Source organism: Ranitomeya imitator, chromosome 10, assembly GCF_032444005.1.
Source record: "Ranitomeya imitator isolate aRanImi1 chromosome 10, aRanImi1.pri, whole genome shotgun sequence".
NCBI lineage: Eukaryota > Metazoa > Chordata > Amphibia > Anura > Dendrobatidae > Ranitomeya > Ranitomeya imitator.
The window spans coordinates 150200975-150226982 of record NC_091291.1 but is presented as its reverse complement, the minus strand read 5'-3'; the positions used below and the strand labels follow the sequence as shown (position 1 = coordinate 150226982).

Genomic DNA, 26008 nt, shown 5'->3' with positions numbered 1-26008 from the left:
CTATCTAAGCTAGCACAGCACATGGGAAGTGGCCGGTGCTCCCACGTCGCCGAAAAGGATCTCTCCCAGGAAGTCATTGGCATACGCAGGCGCACAGGCCGTGCCGCACTTCTGGAAATAAAAGTTGTCCTTAAAGACTAAAAAGTTGTGTGTAAGGACATCAGCTCGGGGATCAGCTCACAAAGAGCCATCTAGGTCGGAGGCCACCAGGAAGAGACGGACCGCATCAAGGCCTTGTGAAGGACCGATCCAAGTAGAAAGTGTACACGTCAGCGGTGATGAGAACGTTTTTGTCCACAAGGATGCCATCAACCCATGTCAGGACATATGATTCAGATGGAACTCCCGGTGGAAGACTTCCTATAATGAGACAGATGGAGGCACTGTGGACGTCCTCTGGCTTATGATCCAGCTGTGTCCGTCTTTTTAGGACTGCATAAAAGTGTCGTTGGACGCAATTTTGTGCAGTTCTGAAAAGGACACTGCTGAGCAGAGGCCAAACGGAGTCAAGAGTAACTCTGCTGCTTAATTTTAGTGAGTGGATCCCTCAGGAGGTTTCATCTCGATCACGTCACCCGAAGATTTAGATGGAAACCCCAAAGTAAGTGCTCAGCGTAGAGCGCCAGATAAATGTGATCCCAAACGAGCGCTAAAATGTTCAAAATAAAAGCTTCAACTCAATCCACAAAAAAAGCAAGTTCCCACTCAGGTCCGTCACCTGTCAATGGACAGGGGGCTTCCATATTACTGGTAGTACAAGGGCTCTGGAAAAGCAAAATGTCTCCTTGCCTCCGAAAGAAAGTCCAAATGCCCCTCCCCATTGTGTCTAAACCACATGTAGCGTCAACATGTTTGGCATTTCTGTGTTGATGAGAGCCCGCCTAATTTACGGGTGTGTGTCTCCAGAAGCACGACCTGGGTATAACATACTGGTGAGTACAACGTTACAAGGAGTTTGTATGTTCTCCCCGTGTTTGCGTGGGTTTCCACCGGGCACTCCGGTTTCCTCCCACATTCCAAAAACATACTGATAGGGAATTTAGATTGTGAGCCCTATCGGGGACAGTGATGATAATGTGTGCAAAGCACACGGAATATGTTAGCGCTATATAAAAATAAAGATTATTATTACCAGTGATTGCCATATATTGGTCACTAAAATGTACGGGCACTACATAAGCAGACTGTAATTATCACTCAGCAACATCCACTGCTGCTTGTTTCTGGAAAACAACCATGAAGTCAAAATCATCAATGCACCTGTAGACAAGGTCCCAAAGGGTCATAATTCCAAAATGGGGGTCATTTGAGGAGGAGATCTGCTTTTCTAGTACTTGGGGGCTCTGTAAATGGAGTCTGCAAACTAATCTAGGAAAATCTGCGCTCCAGGAGGCGAATAGTGCTCTGTCCCTCCCGAGTCTCACCGTGCGGCTAAGCAGTACAGCCACATGTGGAATATTTCCACATTCAGCAGAAATTGTGAGACAAATGTTGGTGCCATTTTTACCCATTTCCCAGTTTGAAAATGTAAAATCTGGGGTGTCCACAAAATGTTGGTGTGAAGAATCCATATCTCGCCATCCTGCCTAAGTCAATATTACATCAGCGGGATCACGTGGTAAGGTCTCCCCGCTTGTACCAACGTGACCGCTCACACAGGACCTGCTGCCGGCGCTGAGAGCATACATCGCGGGAGCTGGGTGAATATTTCCCGGCAAGCGGGGGGGCGCACAGGGGATGGGTGGTGACTCTCAAGCTTTATTTTTAAGGGGAAAAAACCCAAAAACCTTGATTTTTCATTCCTTCTCTCCAGCGAACGCTGCTGGGGAGAAGGAATGAATACCGGCTTCAGCACCAAAAGCAGGGGACAGCGCTTAACTGTAGCGCTGTCTCCTGCACGGTCCATGTGGTCCTCAGTTGGCACACGGCTGCCGCACATGTGCCACATTGATGTGCTACGTGAGCACACGGACACGGATAATTCCGGTACCGATTTCTCCGGTACCGGAATTATCTGGACGTGTGAAAGAGGCCTCAGTGACTTCTCAAACAATGTGATCTTGTGACCTCCCAAAGAAAAGCACTAGGATATGCTTCACACAAGCATTTAACCCTCTGGGTCACTTCCCTCCTGCCCTCTGGGCTGAACCTAAATCCCCTCCCCTGGAGATTTGGTAATAAACCTAACCCTAAGGTAATAAACCTCCCAAAACGTATGAAAGATCATAACACCTTTCTGGGCGGTCCTAGGGCAGCGGTTCTGGTGCCATTGGATCTGACCGGGCCCCTGCTACTCATAGACCCTAACCACAATTTTGCTACCTAAGTGCTAGTGATTGGTCCATTTATCTCTCTTCCCGTGCGTGTTAGAATGAATTGAGACCCAGGAAGAGGCTTACCCTTTTTCCTGGGATCTCGGAAATATACACGATGTACAGCTGAGGTATAGTATTTCCATAACTCCTTTATGAATTCCTAGCTGGCTGAACAAAGGACTCTGGCTGCATGGCTTGGATCCACAGGGGGTCTTCCTGTAGAAGGTTGCATACTATCTGGCTGGTGGCAGGTGTGAATCCCTTTTTTTTTTTTTTTTTTTTTTTTTTTTTTTAAGCTGACCAGGTGTCATGTTACCACAGCACTTGCTCAAGGGATTTTAATTATTCTATGCCAAATAGGATACAGATGATTGACATTACATCTCCAATAGTCTTCACACCTCCCTCCTTTTAGAGGGCGCTAGGGGGCAGCACTTACAGGTTTTCCCCCGCGCACTTGTCCACAACCTGCCCTCGGTGGGATAACCAGTTGGCATTGCCATGTTCACGGCCATTCTAATGGCGAAATGGTACTGCTGGAAAGCGAGGCTCCAGCGTAGCAACCTCCTATCTGTTCCAGATACGGTGTATTACCAGCTGAGGGGGTTGTGGTTCATTTCCATGGTGAACTGGCGTCCATACAAGTATGGCTGCAGGGCTCACACAATTTCCAGACATTCCTTCTCCATAATGTAATAGGCAAACTCCCTTGGCAGTAGCTTCCGACTCGGGTGCAAAACTGGTGGTTCATGGCCTGTAGTGTCGACCAAAGTCACTGGTGTTGGTCAGTACTGCAAACAGCCGTGTAAAGTCTGATGCTTGTAGTACCGGGAAGCTAGAAAGGACGGTCTTCAGCGCTCGAAACAGTCTCGCAGTCGTTGGTCAAATTTTCTTCTTAGTGATGTCTGTCAGTGGTTTTGCCAAGCTACTATAGTGAGGGATGAACTTCCTATAGTGCCCAAGAAGGACATCACCTGTTACTTGGTCCTGGAGGTGGTCCAGGATGTGATAGCCTCCACCTTCCTGGGCCCTGGCTGTAGAGCCCCCCTGCCTACCCAGTATCCCAGGTAGTGGACCTCACTCATGCCCAGCTGGCACTTCTGCTTGATGATAAAGCCTGCTCGGCAGATCCACCCGAGCACCTGTGCCAGATGCTCTAGTTGATCCTCCCAGGTGGAATTGAAGATGGCAATGTCATCCAGGTACGCGGCCACTTACTCTTCAAGTCGCTTAAGCATCACGTTGACCATCTGCTGAAAAGTGGCAAGGGCATTCTTAACCCCGAATGGCATCACTGTGAACTTGTACAGTCCAAATGGGGTGATAAAGGCAGAGCTTTCTCGTGCCTCGAGGCTCAGGGCAATCTGCCAATATCCCCGTCTCAGATCCATGATTGTCAGGTACTTGGCTCTAGCCAACTGGTTGGGCAGGTCATCAATGTGCGGCATTGGGTACGCATCTGTGACTGTGAAAGCATTGAGCCCACTGTCCAGGTTGTTCGGTCATTCTTCGGAATGAGGACTACAGGCGTGGATCAAACTCGCGTGGATGGTCTTCCCCGGGTATGGTCCGGGATGACCAGGTACGTTACGGCACTGAGCTTCTGTTACACGAGAGATGGGCCCTCCCAGGCTGCCTGAAGCTTGTCCTGTGGTATAGAGACCAGTATCCACACCTTTTGACCCACTTGGTAGGCCTTCCCACAAGTGTTATGGTCATACTATCGCTTCTGATTGGCCTGGGCTTGCGTCATAATATCATGCACCTGCTGCGCCAAAGCCTGCATCTTGCCATGGAATTGCACGACATACTCTCCTTCCCAGACCTCTTTCACCAGAGCTAGGGGTCCCCACACATGTCGTCTGTACAGGAGCTCAAAGGGGGGAGAACCCTGTTGAGGCCTGTGGAACCTCCTGGTAAGCAAATATCAGGTGTGGGAGGTACCGCTCCCAGTCGTGCCCTTGAGAGTCGACCAACATCTTTAGCATCTGCTTCAGGGTGCCATTGAACCACTCGCACAGGCCATTAGTCTGTGGGTGGTACGGGCTGGTCACCAGATGTTGCACTTGTATCTGCTTACAGAGGGACTCTATTAACTGCAACATTAACTGGGTCCCCAGTCGATGAGCATTTCCAGGAGAAAACCCACTCTGTTAGAAAATCTCCAGTGATGCAGTGGTCACTTTGTTTGGCCGAATGGACAACAAGGCTATCTCTTCCGGGTACCGAGTGGCATAGTCTAATACTGTCAGTATGAAGCGTTTCCCGGAGCTTCTGGGAGTGGCCATGAGGCCAACCAAATCCACAGCCACACTCCTGAAAGGCTTTTCAATAATGGGTAGTTACCAGTGGGGTTTTGTGGGCACCACCCCGCCATCCCCACCCTCTGACAGGTGTTGCATGAATGGCAGCCACATCGGCACTCACCCTTTGCCAGTAGAAATGCTGGGCTGGCCTTCGCATTGATGACCCCTAGGTTTCCGGCCATCGGAATCTCATGCACAATCCGCAACAACTCCACCCTGAAAGGATAGGGTACCACCAACATCGGTCACCTGCTGTGAACCTCGCTGGACCGTTACCTGATACAGCCGTCCTTGGTCCCAGACCACGAGCTCGAGGTCTGAGTCCGAGGAGAGGCTGTGCCGCCTGCTCCTTAAGAGCTTTTACGCTGTCTCTGCCTCCAACGTCGCCTAAATTCTCTTGTCTCGTGGCTTCCATCTGACCCAGCAGCCACTTGATCGGAAGAGGGGAAGCCGTCAGACCCCTAAGGCCCCCCCGGTGCTACCGCTGCGTGTGACAGTGGCCTTGGTCGCTGCAACCGTGAGTAGTGCCCGCTTCTCTGCTTCCAATCAAGTTGCTGGTCCAGACTGACTAACCTGTCCCTCTGATATCCCAATTGTGGAGGAACCCTGCAATGAGGACTTGAGCCCTACCTCTCCTGGGACCACCCGGCCTTCAATTGCATGCTCCCTCTTCGCATCTGTCTGCCTCCTTGTCTGTCACCTCTGTGACAACCTCACAGGACAAACTGTCCTTGCCCACCATCTGGCCACATGCAGTCATTATCACAGGTGGCTTGATTAATCTCCTCCCCCTGAGGGGAGTGTAATGCAGTACATTATCCACCTCCAGATCCCCATCAGTAGGCACATTATTCAAATTGACACCAATAGGAGTGGACATTACATTTTGGTCTAGAGGATAAGGCCTTGGGGTTTCAGCAACCACATAGTGGGACACTAGCTGCTCCAAGTCTGTCCCAACCAAAACACTTGCGGGAATATTTGAGGTTACACCCCCCCCCCCCTCCCTCACTCCCCTGGATGGTTTCTGGGATGGGGACGGGCCCTTCTGGCACTTGGGACACATGTCTTTGAAGTGTCCTGGCTGTCGGCAGAGGTGACAGTCAAAGTTCCTCCACCGACATAGACAGGGAAGCATGGGCAGGTGACCCCTTAGGGGCAAGACAGTAGGCACCACGTTCATCTTGCTCCATCTCCAGCCTTCAAGTTTTTTGGCCTCTAGAGTCCTGTTGTTTGAGTACTTATCACTAAGTGTTGCTGTTGCCCTTTGGCTTCCGGTCACGGAGGTACTGCTGGAGGTCCTCTGAGAAGTTCCACAAAAACAGCTCAGTTGCGATGAACACCTTCAGCTGGTGGATGGTGGTGAGCTCCAGTCCATTGGTCAACTGCTCTCAGTAAGGCCCACATGTGATCGGCCCAGCTGTCTGCAGGACCCCGCTGCATACTCTTCGGGTCAAGTTGTACTGCCGAATCAGAGCCTGCTTGATGTCCTGATAGCTAAGGGTGGTCTTGCAGGTACCCAAAGATTTATTGGGACTTAAACCTTCGCCTCAGGGGTAGGTCCTGGACCCACTGGGTCTCAGGCAGATAGTACTGATGGCAAGTTTTTTCAAATGCCAGCAAAAAAGTGTCCAAGTCCTCCACCCATAGCTTTGGGATTTGGATCTCTGGGGACTCGCGATGGACTGGGGTCTACAGTTTGAGTTGGAGCTGAAGCATTTGTTGCTGGTGCTCGCGCACCCGCTGACATGCTGCCATGAGAGCGTCTTAGGTGGCCTTGTCTCGATCCTGGAGACTGACCAGGGCCACTTGCAGGAGGTCATACGAGCCTGCCTGGCTGCGCATATGGGCAGGTGGCGATCGGCCCACTGCAGGACCGACTGCCAACGACGGGCTCCTTGGGGAGCCTGGGCGTAACTCCTCTATTTGAGCAACATAGATTTCCACCTCCTCCCCAACATCCGTGGCATTGGCCATATCACTGGCTTTTCCCCCTGGCCATCCTTGCATTCTTTGGTTACTGAAACAGAGCTGCAACCTGATGCACCCACACACCTTAAAGTATTTGCACTCGGACTATCTAGTGTTGAGATGAGATCTTAAGACCCCAGCTGCAAAAAGGTACTGCTTTTTTTTTTTTTTTTTCTTTTTTTTTTTTTAAGTGTCTGGCAGAATGGGTCACACACACACCATTATCTTGATCCCATCGTGCTGCCACCACTTGTGATGAAAGATGCACACTTTGCCACCCCGCCTGATGTCAATATTACTTTAGCAGGATCATGTGTTAAGGTCTCCCCACTTGTACCAACATGATGTACAGCACCCCCTGGGGACACATATGGTCAGCTTGGCATAGTTTTACACAGACGCCCCCTGTCCACACGGGCCCAGGAAGGCATGGGGAATGAGAGAAGGTGGCCCACGCAGTCATTGACGTGGCACCACACTTACCCACAACCCTGACAGGCTGAGGCTATGTGCACACGTTCAGGTTTTTTCATGGTAAAAACGCTATAAAAACTCATTAAAAACGCATACATTATGCATCCTGTCATTTAGAATGCATTCTGCATGTTTTGTGTACATGATGCGTTTTTTTCCGCGAAAAAAACGCATCTCGGTAAAAAAAAAAGCAGCATGTTCATTAGTTTTGCAGATTTTCTGCATTTTTCCCGCTATTCTATGCATTTGGGAAAAAACGCGTGTAAAAACGCATGCAGATTTCTTGCAGAAATGTCTGGTTTTTGTCAGGAAAATTTCTGCAAGAAATCCTGACGTGTGCACATACCCTGAGGGACCCCTTTCACTAGCACCAGTGAAACAAAACCTTATCAGCCCGGTTGGACTGCCACCAGCTCCTCGTTTGATATACGCCTGGTCCATTAACAGGCTTCTATTGGACCAGGAACCAGCTCTCAGTAGCATGTGAAATTAGACCGAGAAATGAACGTGTGGATTCGTGGATCGAGATAAAAGAGCAGCCAAAAGTCAAGTTATATATTTAATCGTCTTAAGAGCACACTAGGACAAAGGGTATAAGCAGAATATAAAGTCACTTACCAGTGACGCATTCTTTGCGTCTGGAGGAGAGAAGGTTTTTCCACCAACATAGAAGAGGATTCTTTACTGTTAGGGCAGTGAGAATCTGGAATTGCTTGCCTGAGGAGGTGGTGATGGCGAACTCAGTCGAGGGGTTCAAGAGAGGCCTGGATGTCTTCCTGGAACAGAACAATATTGTATCATACAATTAGGTTCTGTAGAAGGACGTAGATCTGGGGATTTATTATGATGGAATATAGGCTGAACTGGATGGACAAATGTCTTTTTTCGGCCTTACTAACTATGTTACTATGTTACTAGTTAGATGAAAGGCCTGGCTTGTGGGGGGAGGGGCTGCCACATGGGATGTTTGTGGTGCCCTTTGTTAGTGACTTCTCACATGATGTGTCCTCACCACCTCCAAGGGAAAAAGCAATAGGATATGCTTCACCCAAGCATTTAACCCTCTGGGTCACTCTCCTCCTGCCCTCTAGGCTGAACCTAAATCTCTTCCCCTGGAGATTAGGTGATAAATCTCTCAAAACCTATGAAAGATCATAATACCTTTCTCGCTGGTCCTAGGGCAGCGGTTCTGATGCCATTGGAACTCACCGAGTTCCTGCTACTCATAGAGCCTAACCACAATTTTCCTACCTAGCTGCTAGTGGCTGCTCTATGTATCTCCCTTCCCTCGCATGTTAAAATGACTTGAGACCCAGGAAGTATGATCTCAGAAATATACACGATGTACAGCTAGGACGTATAGTATTTCCATAACTCCTTTACGAATTCATAGATGGCTGAACAAAGGACTCGGGCTGCATGGCTTGGATCCACAAGGGGTCTTCCTGTAGAAGGTTGCATACCAATTAATTTTTCTTCACAGCCCAATGGTGACCCACCTGTTATGTCAATATGATCACTGCACCCCTAAATGAATAAACTGAGTGCTGTAGTTTGTAAATTGGAGTCACTTATGGGGGTTCTGCTGGTCTGGCATCTCAGGGGCTCTACCAATATGACATGGCACCCTAAAACCAGTCCAGCTGAATCTAAACTTCATTATGTCGCTGCTTTGCACTGTGCCTTAAAAGTAGTTTTCGACTACATATGGGGTATCTGCCTACTTGGGAGAAATTGCAAAACAAATTTTGGGGTCCATTGCCTCCTGTTACCCTTGTGGAAATACAAAATTTGTGACTCAAAAAACATTTTTGTGGGAATTTTTTATTTATTTTTTTTTATTTTCACGGCACAACATTACATACATATGAAGTACCTGAGGACTGAAGGTGCTCACTACACATCTAGATAGGTTCCCTGAGGGGTCTAGTTTCCAAAATGGTGTCAGTTCTGAGGGGTCCACTATTTAGGCAGATCAGGGGCTCTCCAACAGGACATGGCATCCACTAATTATTCCAGCAAATTTTGCATTCAAAAAGTCAAATGGCGCTCCTTCCCTTCCAAGTTCTGCCGTGTGCCCAAACATTGGTTTTCCCCCACATAAGGAGTATTGGCGTACCCCAAAACTTGTTGCGCAATTTCTCCTGTTACCCTTGTGAAAGTAAAAAAAATAAATAATGGGTCGAAAGGAACATTTTTGTGAATAAGTTTTTTATTTCCACATTCCATTAATTTCTGCGAAGTACCTGAAGTGTTAATACACCTCTTGAATGTGGTTTTGAGCACCTTGAGGGGTGCAGTTTTTAGGATCGTGTATTTTCTGTCATCTAGGCCCCTCAAAGTTATATCAAATATAACGTGGGCCCTAAAATAAGATTTTGTTGTAAAAACTACGGTAGAAATCGCTGGTCATATTTTTAACCCTTATAACTTCCTAACAAAAAAAAAGGTAAAAAAAATTGTGCTGATGTAAAGTAGACATGTGGGAAATGTTATTTATTAACTATTTTGTGATATGGTTCGTATTTAAAGGGCATGCAAATAAAGTCTGAAAATTGCAGCATTTTCGCCAAATTTCAGAATATTTTTTTTCACAAATTTACGTAAATCAGATCAAATAAATTTTACCACTATCATGAAGTACAATATTCACGAGAAAACAGTCTCCGAATCAGTGGCACTTCTAAATTCCTATACCCCAAAATGTTGCAGTCGACGAGTCCCTTATGAGTCTCAAGGGCCGTCTGTCATTCCGCCAATTCCTCCCCTGCAAGCACCATATATAGCATCAAATTATCCAACTTGTATGAGAGCACAACAGGATACGCGTTCAGCTCACTAATATGCGAAGGTAGGGACCGCCAAATAATCTCACCCAACTGCCCCCAGACAATTGGCATTCCAGGTAACATTGTCTGTAAACTAATGATGCCACTTCTTCACCAAGGTCACTCACGTGTACCCTGACAACTACTATACAAACTAGAGGAATAAAATCTGAGGTGCGTTCCTCAGAATGGACAAAAAAAGATTTATCCAGGTGAAAAAAAATGCAAATCGAGATTTTTCAACCTTGTTTCATCAACTGCATAAAAAATGGTGACCTCAAACTAGGCAATGCCTGCCAGATAAATACTAGAGGGTATAATTTAACAGAAAAGACATCTATGGGGATTTCTTTCGTTGTTCAACCACACGGACTGTGACAATCTATTGTGGTGTCTGCCATCTCCCTCAGCCAAATGTGTGTTCAGAAATTCAAATCTTGCTCCTTCTGTTCCTGGCCATGTGTTCAAACAGAACTGTTAGATTACATGTGGGGTGTCGCCGCACTCGTAAGAAAGTTTGTAACAAATTGTGGGGTCCATTTTTAGTGTTGACACTCAAAAAGGTGAAAAAATTGAGGCTAAAGCAAGACTTTAGAGGTAAAATTTTCATTTTTATTTTCATAGCTGTAGTGACACTGATAGTGTCACTGTGGAAAGCCTAGATGGCGCAAGCAGGGGGCACAGGACCAAGAGACGGGAGTGTAAAGAGCAGGGCAAGCAGTGCGCACAGTACCAGAAACTGAGGCACACAGACAGCACAGGACCTGAAACTAAACAGTCACGTGATCGCAGGGGACGGAGCTAACTTGCGAGAGGATGGGGAGTCAGCCGAGAGCGCGGAGCACAGGACCGAGAACAACAACGTAGTCAGTGGGGAGCCGAGGGTCAAAAGCTAGACAATGGCGAGGTACCAGGGACAAGACTGGAGAGTTAACCGAGACAAGCCAGGGGGGCAGAGAACCAGAAAGGACAGAACATTACCAAACAGAGGCAGAAGTTAGGGGACAGAACCGGGTCATACACAGCAAAGCTCACACGCACTGAGGCACAGCGATTACAGATGAGTAACCTGGGTCCGTAACCACTAACCGAGCAGACGGAAGTATCACTGACACCTGACCCAGGAACCACCAGCATTAAATAGCTGCCCCAGAACCAGAGAGAGGCAATTCTAGTTACCCCTGACCTGACCAGGACGGAGGCTGGATAACCCCATCCAGAGACATGACCATTCCACTTTGCATTAATTCCTGTGTAGCACCTGAAGGGTTAAAAAAAAATTCCCAACAACAGTTTTGAAGTATTTGAGGGGTGCAGTTTTTTAATGTTATCACTTTTGGAGTGTTTCCGATATATAGGTCCCTAAAGAGACAGGTATTGTAATGTAAATTTGTTGAAAAAATGAGGAATTGCTGCTAAACTTTTAACCCCTCTAAAATTCTTACAAAAAAGTTTAAAAAATGATGCACCTGTACAGTAGACATGTGGGAAATGTTATATTGTAACTATTTTGTGTGGTACAATGATTAGTGATGAGCGAGTGTACTTGTTGCTCGGGTTTTCCCCAGCACGCTCGGGTGTCCTCCGAGTATTTGTTAGTGTTCGGAGATTTAGTTTTCATCGCCGCAGCTGAATGATTTACGGCTATTAGCCAGCTTGAATACATGTGGAGATTCCCTAGCAACCAGGCAACCCCCACATGTACTTATGCTGGCTAATAGCTGTAAATCATTCAGCTGCAGCGTTGAAAACTAAATCTTCGAACACTAACAAATACTTGGAGGTCAATCGAGCGTGCTGGGGAAAACCCGAGCAACAAGTATACTCGCTCATCACTAATAACGATCTGATTTAAGGGCGTAAAAACATAAAGTTTGAAAATTGTGAAATTTTCATAAACGCACATCATACCGACCAAAATGTATCACTAAGATGAAGTTCAATAAGTAATGAAAATACAATCTCTGAATCAGTGGGATCCGTTGAAGTGTTCCAGAGCTATAACCTCATAAAGTGACAGTGGTCAGATTTCTAAAATTTGCCTTGATCATTGAGGTCAAAATTGGCTCAGTCACTAAGGTGTTAAACACCCCAAAAAGTGGATGCACCTCCATATTCAATAACCCAATGTTTGCAGAAGTCTCAATTAAGAAGATGCTTTAAATATTCAATTTGCACTTAAAATCCAAGCTGCTAATATAGAAAAACCATAAAAAGTAAGAACTGAAGATGTCCACCATATGCTGCCAATGCTACAGTAGTGTTCCAAAAACTACCCGTACAATATGAATAACTAGATAAATCTGTGTTTTTAGTATAAATTACATCACCACATGTCACTCAATTTACCAGTTGGTGCAGTAGAGAAACACCAGACTCCACGTTCATGATCTGCAGGTTTCTGAGTCTGTGTATTAGAATAATTAATTGACAGCTCTGGCGCTGATCACAATATTAGCAATGTGGAGTCCAATCAGTGTGGTCAATCATTCTGTAAAGGTACCGTCACACTAAGCGACGCTGCAGCGATACCGACAACGATCCGGATCGCTGCAGCGTCGCTGTTTGGTCGCTGGAGAGCTGTCACACAGACCGCTCTCCAGCGACCAACGATCCCGAGGTCCCCGGTAACCAGGGTAAACATCGGGTAACTAAGCGCAGGGCCGCGCTTAGTAACCCGATGTTTACCCTGGTTACCATCCTAAAAAGTAAAAAAACAAACGCTACATACTTACCTACCGCTGTCTGTCCTCGGCGCTCTGCTTCTCTGGTCTGGCTGTGAGCGCTGGGCAGCCAGAAAGCACAGTGGTGACGTCACCTCTCTGCTTTCCGGCTGACCGACGCTCACAGCCAGAGCAGGAGGAGTGCAGAGAACAGCGCTGGAGGACAGACAGCGGTAGGTAAGTATGTAGTGTTTTTTTTTTTTTTTACTTTAACGATGGTAACCAGGGTAAACATCGGGTTACTAAGCGCGGCCCTGCGCTTAGTTACCCGATGTTTACCCTGGTTACCAGCAAAGACATCGCTGAATCGGTGTCACACACGCCGATTCAGCGATGTCTACGGGGAGTCCAGCGACGAAATAAAGTGCTGGACTTTCTTCCCCGACCAGCGATCTCCCAGCAGGGGCCTGATCGCTGCTGCCTGTCACACTGGACGATATCGCTAGCGAGGACGCTGCAACGTCACGGATCGCTAGCGATATCGTCTAGTGTGACGGTACCTTTAGAGACAGGTGTAAATCAGGTGGCCCTTATTTAATGTTAAATGTTGCACATGAATTTCTCCTTGAAAGCCTGAGAAATAGGAGTTGTTCCAGACATTGTTCAGAAGAATCGCGTACTTTGATTAAAACGTTGATTGGAGAGGGTTAAACTTTTAAAGAAGTGCAAACAATGATCGGTTGCTCAGCTAAAATAATCTTCAATGCCTCATAATGAAAAGCCAAACCAGAGAGACAAGGAAGAAAGCGGAAGACTACAATTCCAATGGATGGAAGAAGAGCCAGAATGGCAAAGGCTCAGCCAATGATCGGCTCCAGGATGATCACAGACAGTCTCACGTTACCAATGATCGGCTCCAGGATGATCACATACAATCTCACGTTACCAATGATCGGCTCCAGGATGATCACAGACAGTCTCACGTTACCAATGATCGGCTCCAGGATGATCACAGACAGTCTCACGTTACCAATGATCGGCTCCAGGATGATCACATACAATCTCACGTTACCAATGATCGGCTCCAGGATGATCAGTCTCACGTTACCAATGATCGGCTCCAGGATGATCACAGACAGTCTCACGTTACCAATGATCGGCTCCAGGATGATCAGTCTCACGTTACCAATGATCGGCTCCAGGATGATCACAGACAGTCTCACGTTACCAATGATCGGCTCCAGGATGATCACAGACAATCTCACGTTACCAATGATCGGCTCCAGGATGATCACAGACAATCTCACGTTACCAATGATCGGCTCCAGGATGATCACAGACAGTCTCACGTTACCATTGATCGGCTCCAGGATGATCACAGTCTCACGTTACCAATGATCGGCTCCAGGATGATCACAGACAGTCTCACGTTACCAATGATCGGCTCCAGGATGATCACAGTCTCACGTTACCAGTGATCGGCTCCAGGATAATCAGTCTCACGTTACCAATGATCGGCTCCAGGATGATCACATACAATCTCACGTTACCAATGATCGGCTCCAGGATGATCACAGTCTCACGTTACCAGTGATCGGCTCCAGGATAATCAGTCTCACGTTACCAATGATCGGCTCCAGGATGATCACATACAATCTCACGTTACCAATGATCGGCTCCAGGATGATCACAGTCTCACGTTACCAGTGATCGGCTCCAGGATAATCAGTCTCACGTTACCAATGATCGGCTCCAGGATGATCACATACAATCTCACATTACCAATGATCGGCTCCAGGATGATCACAGTCTCACGTTACCAATGATCGGCTCCAGGATGATCACAGTCTCACGTTACCAATGATCGGCTCCAGGATGATCACAGTCTCACGTTACCAGTGATCGGCTCCAGGATAATCAGTCTCACGTTACCAATGATCGGCTCCAGGATGATCACATACAATCTCACGTTACCAATGATCGGCTCCAGGATGATCACAGTCTCACGTTACCAGTGATCGGCTCCAGGATAATCAGTCTCACGTTACCAATGATCGGCTCCAGGATGATCACATACAATCTCACATTACCAATGATCGGCTCCAGGATGATCACAGTCTCACGTTACCAATGATCGGCTCCAGGATGATCACAGTCTCACGTTACCAATGATCGGCTCCAGGATGATCACAGTCTCACGTTTCCAATGATCGGCTCCAGAATGATCACAGACAGTCTCACGTTACCAATGATCGGCTCCAGGATGATCACATACAATCTCACGTTACCAATGATCGGCTCCAGGATGATCACAGACAGTCTCGCGTTACCAATGATCGGCTCCAGGATGATCACAGTCTCACGTTACCAGTGATCGGCTCCAGGATGATCACATACAGTCTCACATTACCAATGATCGGCTCCAGGATGATCACATACAATCTCACGTTACCAATGATCGGCTCCAGGATGATCACAGACAGTCTCACGTTACCAATGATCGGCTCCAGGATGATCACAGTCTCACGTTACCAGTGATCGGCTCCAGGATAATCAGTCTCACGTTACCAATGATCGGCTCCAGGATGATCACATACAATCTCACGTTACCAATGATCGGCTCCAGGATGATCACAGACAGTCTCACGTTACCAATGATCGGCTCCAGGATGATCACATACAATCTCACGTTACCAATGATCGGCTCCAGGATGATCACAGACAGTCTCACGTTACCAATGATCGGCTCCAGGATGATCAGACAGTCTCACGTTACCAATGATCGGCTCCAGGATGATCACATACAGTCTCACATTACCAATGATCGGCTCCAGGATGATCACATACAAACTCACGTTACCAATGATCGGCTCCAGGATGATCACAGACAGTCTCACGTTACCAGTGATCGGCTCCAGGATAATCAGTCTCACGTTTCCAATGATCGGCTCCAGGATGATCACAGACAGTCTGACGTTGCCAATGATCGGCTCCAGGATAATCACATACAGTCTCACGTTACCTGTGAGGACTGTGACAGGTAGAAGACGCCTGTGTGACGCTAATCTCTTACCAAGAAGTCCCCGCAAAGTCCCACTGATAAAAAATACATGTGCTGAAGTGAATACAATCTGCCAAAGAACACATCAACTGGCCTAAAGAGAAATGGTGAAGCGTTTTCTGGACCGATGAAAGTAACATTTTTCTTTTTGGGTCCAAGGGCCACGGACAGTTTGTTAGACGACCCCGAAACTCTGCGTTCAACAACAGTCCACTCTGAAGACAGTGAAGCATGGTGGTGCAGGCATCATGATATGGCAGGTTTCTCTTACTATGGTGCCAGACTTAATTACCGTATACCAGGGATCATGGACCAGTTTGCAAAGATTAATATACTTGAAGAGATCATGTTGCCTTACACTGAAGAGGACATGCCCTTAAAGTGGGTGTTTCTACAAGACAATGACACTAAACACACCAGTAAACCAGCAACATCTTTGTTCCAGTCCAACAAAATTGAGTTTATGGAGCTGCCAGCTTGATCCCCGGACCTTAATCTGATAGAACACTTGTGGACCTCTAATCCCATTGAGCTTTAATTAATTAGATACAGGAACACATGGGCTACTTGCACAGTGAACAAGTCTGTAGGATCATGTTCACACACCACCAAGAAACCTGAAGACACAAAAGAGAATAGTAAAACCAAAAACACTCAGTTTGAAAAAATGTTGCAGTAATCCGCAAGTGCTAGTAAAAGATGTAAAAAACAGGGTATTTGGTTGATACGTTTTTTGCAAAAAATGTATACTAAGCTGCTCTACCAATCTTCACGGTATACCCTTATCAGAGCAGTCCTAACTAATGTATGCAATCCCTATCTGATGTATTTAAAAACCTGATCATCTGTATATAACCTGTGTGAACAGGGTTCAGAGAGGAAAAATCCATGTGTGCATACAGGGTAGAACAGCTATTGTGCAGATAGCCCAAGAGGAGTGGTGGAACTCCCCAGTCTTGTAGACACAAGAGAACAATTATGGAAACAGGAACACATGGGCTACTTGCACAGTGAACAAGTCTGTAGGATCATGTTCACACACCACCAAGAAACCTGAAGACACAAAAGAGAATAGTAAAACCAAAAACACTCAGTTTGAAAAAATGTTGCAGTAATCCGCAAGTGCTAGTAAAAGATGTAAAAAACAGGGTATTTGGTTGATACGTTTTTTGCAAAAAATGTATACTAAGCTGCTCTACCAATCTTCACGGTATACCCTTATCAGAGCAGTCCTAACTAATGTATGCAATCCCTATCTGATGTATTTAAAAACCTGATCATCTGTATATAACCTGTGTGAACAGGGTTCAGAGAGGAAAAATCCATGTGTGCATACAGGGTAGAACAGCTATTGTGCAGATAGCCCAAGAGGAGTGGTGGAACTCCCCAGTCTTGTAGACACAAGAGAACAATTATGGAAACAGGAACACATGGGCTACTTGCACAGTGAACAAGTCTGTAGGATCATGTTCACACACCACCAAGAAACCTGAAGACACAAAAGAGAATAGTAAAACCAAAAACACTCAGTTTGAAAAAATGTTGCAGTAATCCGCAAGTGCTAGTAAAAGATGTAAAAAACAGGGTATTTGGTTGATACGTTTTTTGCAAAACCTGATCAGGTTTTTAAATACATCAGATAGGGATTGCATACATTAGTTAGGACTGCTCTGATAAGGGTATACCGTGAAGATTGGTAGAGCAGCTTAGTATACATTTTTTGCAAAAAACGTATCAACCAAATACCCTGTTTTTTACATCTTTTACTAGCACTTGCGGATTACTGCAACATTTTTTCAAACTGAGTGTTTTTGGTTTTACTATTCTCTTTTGTGTCTTCAGGTTTCTTGGTGGTGTGTGAACATGATCCTACAGACTTGTTCACTGTGCAAGTAGCCCATGTGTTCCTGTTTCCATAATTGTTCTCTTGTGTCTACAAGACTGGGGAGTTCCACCACTCCTCTTGGGCTATCTGCACAATAGCTGTTCTACCCTGTATGCACACATGGATTTTTCCTCTCTGAACCCTGTTCACACAGGTTATATACAGATGATCAGGTTTTTAAATACATCAGATAGGGATTGCATACATTAGTTAGGACTGCTCTGATAAGGGTATACCGTGAAGATTGGTAGAGCAGCTTAGTATACATTTTTTGCAAAAAACGTATCAACCAAATACCCTGTTTTTTACATCTTTTACTAGCACTTGCGGATTACTGCAACATTTTTTCAAACTGAGTGTTTTTGGTTTTACTATTCTCTTTTGTGTCTTCAGGTTTCTTGGTGGTGTGTGAACATGATCCTACAGACTTGTTCACTGTGCAAGTAGCCCATGTGTTCCTGTTTCCATAATTGTTCTCTTGTGTCTACAAGACTGGGGAGTTCCACCACTCCTCTTGGGCTATCTGCACAATAGCTGTTCTACCCTGTATGCACACATGGATTTTTCCTCTCTGAACCCTGTTCACACAGGTTATATACAGATGATCAGGTTTTTAAATACATCAGATAGGGATTGCATACATTAGTTAGGACTGCTCTGATAAGGGTATACCGTGAAGATTGGTAGAGCAGCTTAGTATACATTTTTTGCAAAAAACGTATCAACCAAATACCCTGTTTTTTACATCTTTTACTAGCACTTGCGGATTACTGCAACATTTTTTCAAACTGAGTGTTTTTGGTTTTACTATTCTCTTTTGTGTCTTCAGGTTTCTTGGTGGTGTGTGAACATGATCCTACAGACTTGTTCACTGTGCAAGTAGCCCATGTGTTCCTGTTTCCATAATTGTTCTCTTGTGTCTACAAGACTGGGGAGTTCCACCACTCCTCTTGGGCTATCTGCACAATAGCTGTTCTACCCTGTATGCACACATGGATTTTTCCTCTCTGAACCCTGTTCACACAGGTTATATACAGATGATCAGGTTTTTAAATACATCAGATAGGGATTGCATACATTAGTTAGGACTGCTCTGATAAGGGTATACCGTGAAGATTGGTAGAGCAGCTTAGTATACATTTTTTGCAAAAAACGTATCAACCAAATACCCTGTTTTTTACATCTTTTACTAGCACTTGCGGATTACTGCAACATTTTTTCAAACTGAGTGTTTTTGGTTTTACTATTCTCTTTTGTGTCTTCACATTTTAATTAATTAGATGTCTGCATCTGAAAAGGGAAACTTGGGTGGGAAGCTGCCAAAAAGTGCAAACACAGAAGTAAAGTGCTAGTGTGCGTGATAAAGTGCAATATTGCCCACAATCATTCTATACACAAAGTGCAGTCACATCACTAAATGCATTCTTCATCTGAACAGATACAATAGAAACACAAAACATGACATATGCTGAATGCAAAGAACAAGAGGTGATGGGTGTAAATAATTACATAAATAGAGTTGGGCCAGTGAAGGCTTCCTGAATAAAATAAATAACCTAATCCATTATTGTGTTAAATAATATGTTGTTGATGTATGCAGCACATTACGGCACTGTTTTAATTTTATTCATTCAATCTGTTTTCCAAAGACCTATAGATGAAATATCCTTTAGAGTTAAAGGCTATGGGAAAGAAAAGCATTGTTGTAATCGTATAGACAATAATAAATGATTAAAGCATAAAAATTAAAGCACGCTAAAGATAAAACAAATCCTTCTACAGGAAAGATACAAAAAAGTGTCTCATTTAATCCATCTGGGATCTTAGTACCTAAAGCAATAATTGCTACAATGCATTTAGTTTGGTTCCCAACCCTCCAAACTATCAGATGAGCAGATCCGTGTCATCCTGAGGAGCTGACCCTTGAGACAGCCGTTGTAGTGGAAATATTATGGGCAGATGCACCTTGCAATAAAGAATTAGATGATATTTGCAGGGGATAGCATGCATAAAGTTCCTGTTACGCCTCCCCTGAGGTCATACTAAGCCATGTGGAGGATTACACATTGTGCCAGGGTATCTTCCTTGTTTTCTCCAGACAGCCTAACAAAGCCACCAGCTTAGTTGTGGGTTAAAGTTAAACCCTGAAAGTTTCACCAAGCTGCAATCGAGAGCTAAGGACATGTCCGATATCTGCTGTACTCTGGGTCTTAGCAAGTGCTTCCCTGACTGAGATGTTCACTGGGCAGGGAAAAGGGTATAATCCCTTGGATTTTTGTAATAGGGCTGAGATTGGTGAGGTGATGGATGGCTGTAGACAGTGGTTGAAATATAACTTGTGACTGTTTCTCTGCAGATCCACCACTCTCCATCACACACTGCCGGAAAAGCATGGAGTCTCCGTAAGTAAACTCTCTCTTCTTCATGCTTGGCTGAATTCAGGGAGGTAACAGGGGGCCTGGGATGGCACTGATGATGTGCTCTTCTAAGGCTGGTCATACACTAGAAATTTTGGTTGTCTCAAAAGGCAGATTTAGACCAATTTCTGCAACATTTTCAAGTAATGTCAATCAAAGTCAGATTTTCGTAGAATAATTGTTCTGCTACATAATAATGATGACCGTATCTCGCCTGAGATATCGATTTACATAAGTCACTGACCGATCAGTAACCCTAATACATGGCTAGCTTAATCTGTCAGATGCCCGAGGTCCAGGCCTGAGTTATGAGACCAGGACTGTTGGTATAAGAAGAAGAGTAGATTCCTGGTCATCCTTAATTCTAGACTATTCTTCCCAACACTTCCTCTGTGCCAGCTCTGCTCACTTTTCCTTACTTGTGGATTGAAACTTCTCTGTGGGCATTTATTGTTGCCACTAGTTAATGTTCTAGAGTCCACTTGACATGTATAAAGGCACTGTAAGGAGCCCTGGTTGTCTCCAACAAGAGGTGCACATCCCACAGTGAGGGCTTTTGTTAACCCTGATGGAGACCCGTAGATGGACACTTTAAGGAGAAATCCGTAATCTGTGCACGCAGCTTCTCGATTGAATTGCTGTATTTTCTTCTAGGTCAGTCTAAAATACCCATATCAGGTACTTTTTATTTTTATTAGGTTATCTTCTGGAAAGGTCAGTCCAGAGAGTGTTCGAACATTACGTGCTCCCTCAGAGTCTTCAGAGGATCAGGGCCTTCCACCAAAAAGGCCCCTAAGTCCAGGCCGAGAAAAGGAACTGTCATTATACAAGAAGACCAAACGTGCCATGACCAGCAAGAAGTATAGCGTCAGTCAGGCAGAAGCAGAAGTTACTACTCCCATTGAGTTAATCAGCAGGGGTCCAGATGGACGTTTTGTTACAGGTGGCCCTGACCAGGAGCCAGCTCTGCGTAGTCGAAGAATTCAAGGATTCCCATTTGCAGAGGAAACGGATATGTACCCAGAGTTCCGACAGTCTGATGAGGAAAATGACGAGCCATCAGGTTTAAAGTCCCACCTTACCCCATTATCATCTAGTCAGGACTCTCCGCTTCAGCCTCCTGCCTACAGCCCACGTTTTCAACATCAGTCTCCAGAAGTAAGGCAGCAGGCCTCAGGTCAGTCAAGACCTGGTAGCTACCATCATAGCCACTTGTATGGCTATTTGAGCAGTAGTCCTCGGGACTCGGATCCACCTCCTCCTTTTTATATGCCAGAAGTCAGCCCACTAAGTTCTGTTATGTCATCTCCACCTTTGCTTCCTGAAGGCTCTTTTCCACCTATTCCAGAAGAGAATGGGGAGAACAGCTCCACCAGTACTTTGCCTCTTACACACACCCCAACTGGGGGGCGCTCACCAGATCAGTGGGGAGGGCCAGACTTCCCTTTCGGTGGACTTGAAGCTCCTTCATCTCCTTCCATGTTTGTCCAGCATCGGTATGAAGCTGGTGAGATGAGGCGTCCTCTACCTCCACCTCCCCCAGCCCCATTTCCTCGGGGGCGTCCACCTCCCAACTCACTACAGGTCCCATCTTATGCAGCCATCTTACCTCTGGAACCACATTCAGGCTGGGCAGGAAGGTTACCAAGTCGTCCACATCCTCCTCACCCAACTTCATGGCAGGATGCAGCTATGCAACTGGCTGCGCAAGGCCAGCTTCGGCATACTAGCCAAGGGATGGGGATCCCAGTGCTTCCATACCCAGACATCCCTGAACCAGGGCCTTTTGGGATGGATGCTCGATGGTTTGAAAGTCGGGCACGTCCACAGATGAGTCCCAGACAGCATCGAAGACTGGAACCAGGCTTACATCAAGTGGTGCTGCAGCCTTCACGCCTTTCGCCACTGACCCAAAGTCCCCTAAGTTCCAGACATGGATCCCCTGAGCTCAGTGCCAGAGCCAGGCCTCGCCCAGGTCTGCTTCCCCCACCTCCAGAATGCTCTAGCATTGCCCTGCAGCCTCCTAACTTTTTACACCAATCTCCCCCGTCTTCTGGGTCGCCAGCAAAAAGCAGTCATGAGAGTCCTAGCTACCGCCCTGCTCCACCTGACTCGTCCCCTCATGCAGAAGGACGCAGGAGAGAAGAGCGAATACACGCAGAGACAGCGGTTCTGTGCACTGCTGGGTGAGTGTGATGTTGAGCTGAGGGACAAACTTGTTGCTCGAGGGTGGGGGTGTGGACTTCAGTGACCATTTACTTTTCTAGGTAGATCCTGTCTCGGCATAGTCCTGAATCTCCTCAGTTATTTTTACATTTATGGTTTTCTTAACGAGGAACTAAGTGAATTGAATATTAATGTTCTAAAAAACATTGCCACCTACTGAAAGCTGTATGCTGGGGCCAGACACTCGAGGGTTTGTAAACTAGGACCTGTCAGTTCATACCTCACAAAACGTTTCTGCCCCACCATGTTTATCAGGTTTGTGCTTGTAGGATTGCTTCTTGATGGATATGATTTCCAGCCAAACCATGGACTAATAGAGCTAGGTCTCTGTTCGCAGTTCACATGCTGGTGTCGTACAGGGTGACCCCATGTTGGAGCACATTGAGAGAACCTTTCGTCAGTGGTTATTAATGGTAGTCTTGACACTGCTCAGATTTTCTGCCAATACAACGCAAAGTGCAATCCAGAAATGCCAATTTCCCCGAGAAGGTTCTGCTCTGTGGAGTAAGGCCTGGGACGTCTGTTATCTGCCAATAAATGATATCAGTATTGAATTGTGAAGTGCACATTAAATAAAGTGTATTTGTGCTCTCTGGGTCTCTCCATTCCTTCCATGGGCATACCACTACGAATTACAGGATTGTTGGCACATGTCTGTAGGATTCTGGCCGTCTGTCTTGTGAATTGTGGCTGCTTCCAAAACCATAAGACCTACTCAAGTAGTGCTCCTGTGAAATTGGGAAAGATCTGAAGGCCTGAGAAATCCTAGATGATGATGCATCATGAATGGAGGAGCAAACACTTCCATCGAGATTATGCCCTACACCGGAATAACCTGACAGGAAGGCATTATCCTGAAACTAGCAGAATCACTCACTTCATAAAGTGTCCAGGTAACCAGTGTCCAAGATTGAGTGAGTGTACAGGTTTGCTCCCAAGTCCGTTGACAATGAGTTTTTGATTCCAGAAGAGAAATAGCCCCGTAATGTTGCTGTGTGCGCGTCAGTTGGGTCCATTCTGCGGCCTGACATATTTTTTGGTCCCTGCCCATTCTGCAGCCCTGTTCCATTTTGCAGCCTCATCATGTTCTGCAGCCCTGTTCCATTCTGTGACCCTGGCATATTCTGCGGCCTTGTTCCATTCTGCGGCCCTGACATATTCTGCGGTCCTGTTCCATTCTGTGACCCTGACATATTCTGCGGCCCTGTTCCATTCTGTGACCCTGACATATTCTGCGGCCTTGTTCCATTCTGTGACCCTGACATATTCTGTGACCTTGTTCCATTCTGTGACCCTGACATATTCTGCGGCCCTGTTCCATTCTGTGACCCTGACATATTCTGCGGCCTTGTTCCATTCTGCGGCCCTGACATATTCTGCGGCCCTGTTCCATTCTGTGACCCTGACATATTCTGCGGCCCTGTTCCATTCTGCGGCCCTGACATATTCTGTGACCTTGTTCCATTCTGTGACCCTGACATATTCTGCGGCCCTGTTCCATTCTGTGACCCTGACATATTCTGCGGCCTTGTTCCATTCTGCGGCCCTGACATATTCTGCGGCCCTGTTCCATTCTGTGGCCCTGACATATTCTGCGGCCCTGTTCCATTCTGCGGCCCTGACATATTCTGTGACCTTGTTCCATTCTGTGACCCTGACATATTCTGCGGCCCTGTTCCATTCTGTGACCCTGACATATTCTGTGACCTTGTTCCATTCTGTGACCCTGACATATTCTGCGGCCTTGTTCCATTCTGTGACCCTGACATATTCTGCGGCCCTGTTCCATTCTGTGACCCTGACATATTCTGCGGCCTTGTTCCATTCTGCGGCCCTGACATATTCTGTGACCCTGTTCCATTCTGTGACCCTGACATATTCTGCGGCCTTGTTCCATTCTGTGACCCTGACATTTTCTGCGACCTTGTTCCATTCTGCGGCCCTGACATATTCTGCGACCTTGTTCCATTCTGTGACCCTGACATATTCTGCGGCCTTGTTCCATTCTGTGACCCTGGCATATTCTGCGGCCCTGTTCCATTCTGAAGCCCTGACATATTCTGCGGCCCTGTTCCATTCTGTGACCCTGACATATTCTGCGGCCTTGTTCCATTCTGCGGCCCTGACATATTCTGCGGCCCTGTTCCATTCTGTGACCCTGACATATTCTGCGACCTTGTTCCATTCTGACGCCCTGACATATTCTGCGGCCTTGTTCCATTCTGTGACCCTGACATATTCTGCGGCCTTGTTCCATTCTGTGACCCTGACATTTTCTGCGGCCTTGTTCCATTCTGTGACCCTGACATTTTCTGCGGCCTTGTTCCATTCTGACGCCCTGACATATTCTGCGACCCTGTTCCATTCTGTGACCCTGACATATTCTGCGACCCTGTTCCATTCTGTGACCCTGACATTTTCTGCGGCCTTGTTCCATTCTGTGACCCTGACATTTTCTGCGGCCTTGTTCCATTCTGACGCCCTGACATATTCTGCGACCCTGTTCCATTCTGTGACCCTGACATATTCTGCGACCTTGTTCCATTCTGACGCCCTGACATATTCTGCGACCCTGTTCCATTCTGCGGCCCTGACATTTTCTGCGACCTTGTTCCATTCTGTGGCCCTGACATATTCTGCGACCTTGTTCCATTCTGTGACCCTGACATATTCTGCGACCCTGTTCCATTCTGCGGCCCTGACATTTTCTGCGACCTTGTTCCATTCTGAAGCCCTGACATATTCTGCGGCCCTGTTCCATTCTGTGACCCTGACATATTCTGCAGCCCTGTTCCATTCTGTGGCCCTGACATATTCTGCGGCCTTGTTCCATTCTGTGACCCTGACATATTCTGCGGCCTTGTTCCATTCTGAAGCCCTGACATATTCTGCAGCCCTGTTCCATTCTGTGACCCTGACATATTCTGCGACCTTGTTCCATTCTGTGACCCTGACATATTCTGTGGCCCTGTTCCATTCTGCGGCCCTGACATATTCTGCGGCCTTGTTCCATTCTGCGGCCCTGACATATTCTGCGGCCCTGTTCCATTCTGTGACCCTGACATATTCTGCGGCCTTGTTCCATTCTGTGACCCTGACATATTCTGCGACCTTGTTCCATTCTGTGACCCTGACATATTCTGCGGCCCTGTTCCATTCTGTGACCCTGACATATTCTGCGACCTTGTTCCATTCTGACACCCTGACATATTCTGCGACCTTGTTCCATTCTGTGACCCTGACATATTCTGCGACCTTGTTCCATTCTGTGACCCTGACATATTCTGTGACCCTGTTCCATTCTGAAGCCCTGACATATTCTGCGACCTTGTTCCATTCTGAATCCCTGACATATTCTGCGACCTTGTTCCATTCTGAAGCCCTGACATATTCTGCGGCCCTGTTCCATTCTGTGACCCTGACATATTCTGCGGCCCTGTTCCATTCTGTGGCCCTGACATATTCTGCGGCCTTGTTCCATTCTGTGACCCTGACATATTCTGCGACCTTGTTCCATTCTGTGACCCTGACATATTCTGTGACCCTGTTCCATTCTGAAGCCCTGACATATTCTGCGACCTTGTTCCATTCTGAAGCCCTGGCATATTCTGCGGCCCTGTTCCATTCTGAAGCCCTGACATATTCTGCGGCCTTGTTCCATTCTGAAGCCCTGACATATTCTGCGGCCTTGTTCCATTCTGTGACCCTGACATATTCTGCGACCTTGTTCCATTCTGTGACCCTGACATATTCTGCGACCTTGTTCCATTCTGTGACCCTGACATATTCTGTGGCCCTGTTCCATTCTGCGGCCCTGACATATTCTGCGGCCCTGTTCCATTCTGTGACCCTGACATATTCT

General features: G+C 46.6%; 1 protein-coding gene across 4 annotated transcripts in view; it reads left to right on the top strand.

Annotated features, from left to right (window-relative positions):
* The window catches only part of IGSF9B (immunoglobulin superfamily member 9B), a 195517-nt gene that overhangs the window by 155031 nt on the left and 14478 nt on the right, over window positions 1–26008 (top strand). For 3 of the 4 annotated variants that reach the window (XR_011315543.1, XM_069742378.1, XM_069742377.1), the window contains exons 17-18: window positions 19860–19905; window positions 20619–22106. Coding sequence is in view for 3 of the 4 variants with exons in the window: in XM_069742378.1 (XP_069598479.1) it covers window positions 19860–19905; window positions 20619–22106 (1534 nt within the window). In the remaining variant the exon portion in view is untranslated. The remainder of the gene's footprint in view (window positions 1–19859; window positions 19906–20618; window positions 22107–26008) is intronic. The other variant, XM_069742380.1, reaches the window with a different exon arrangement.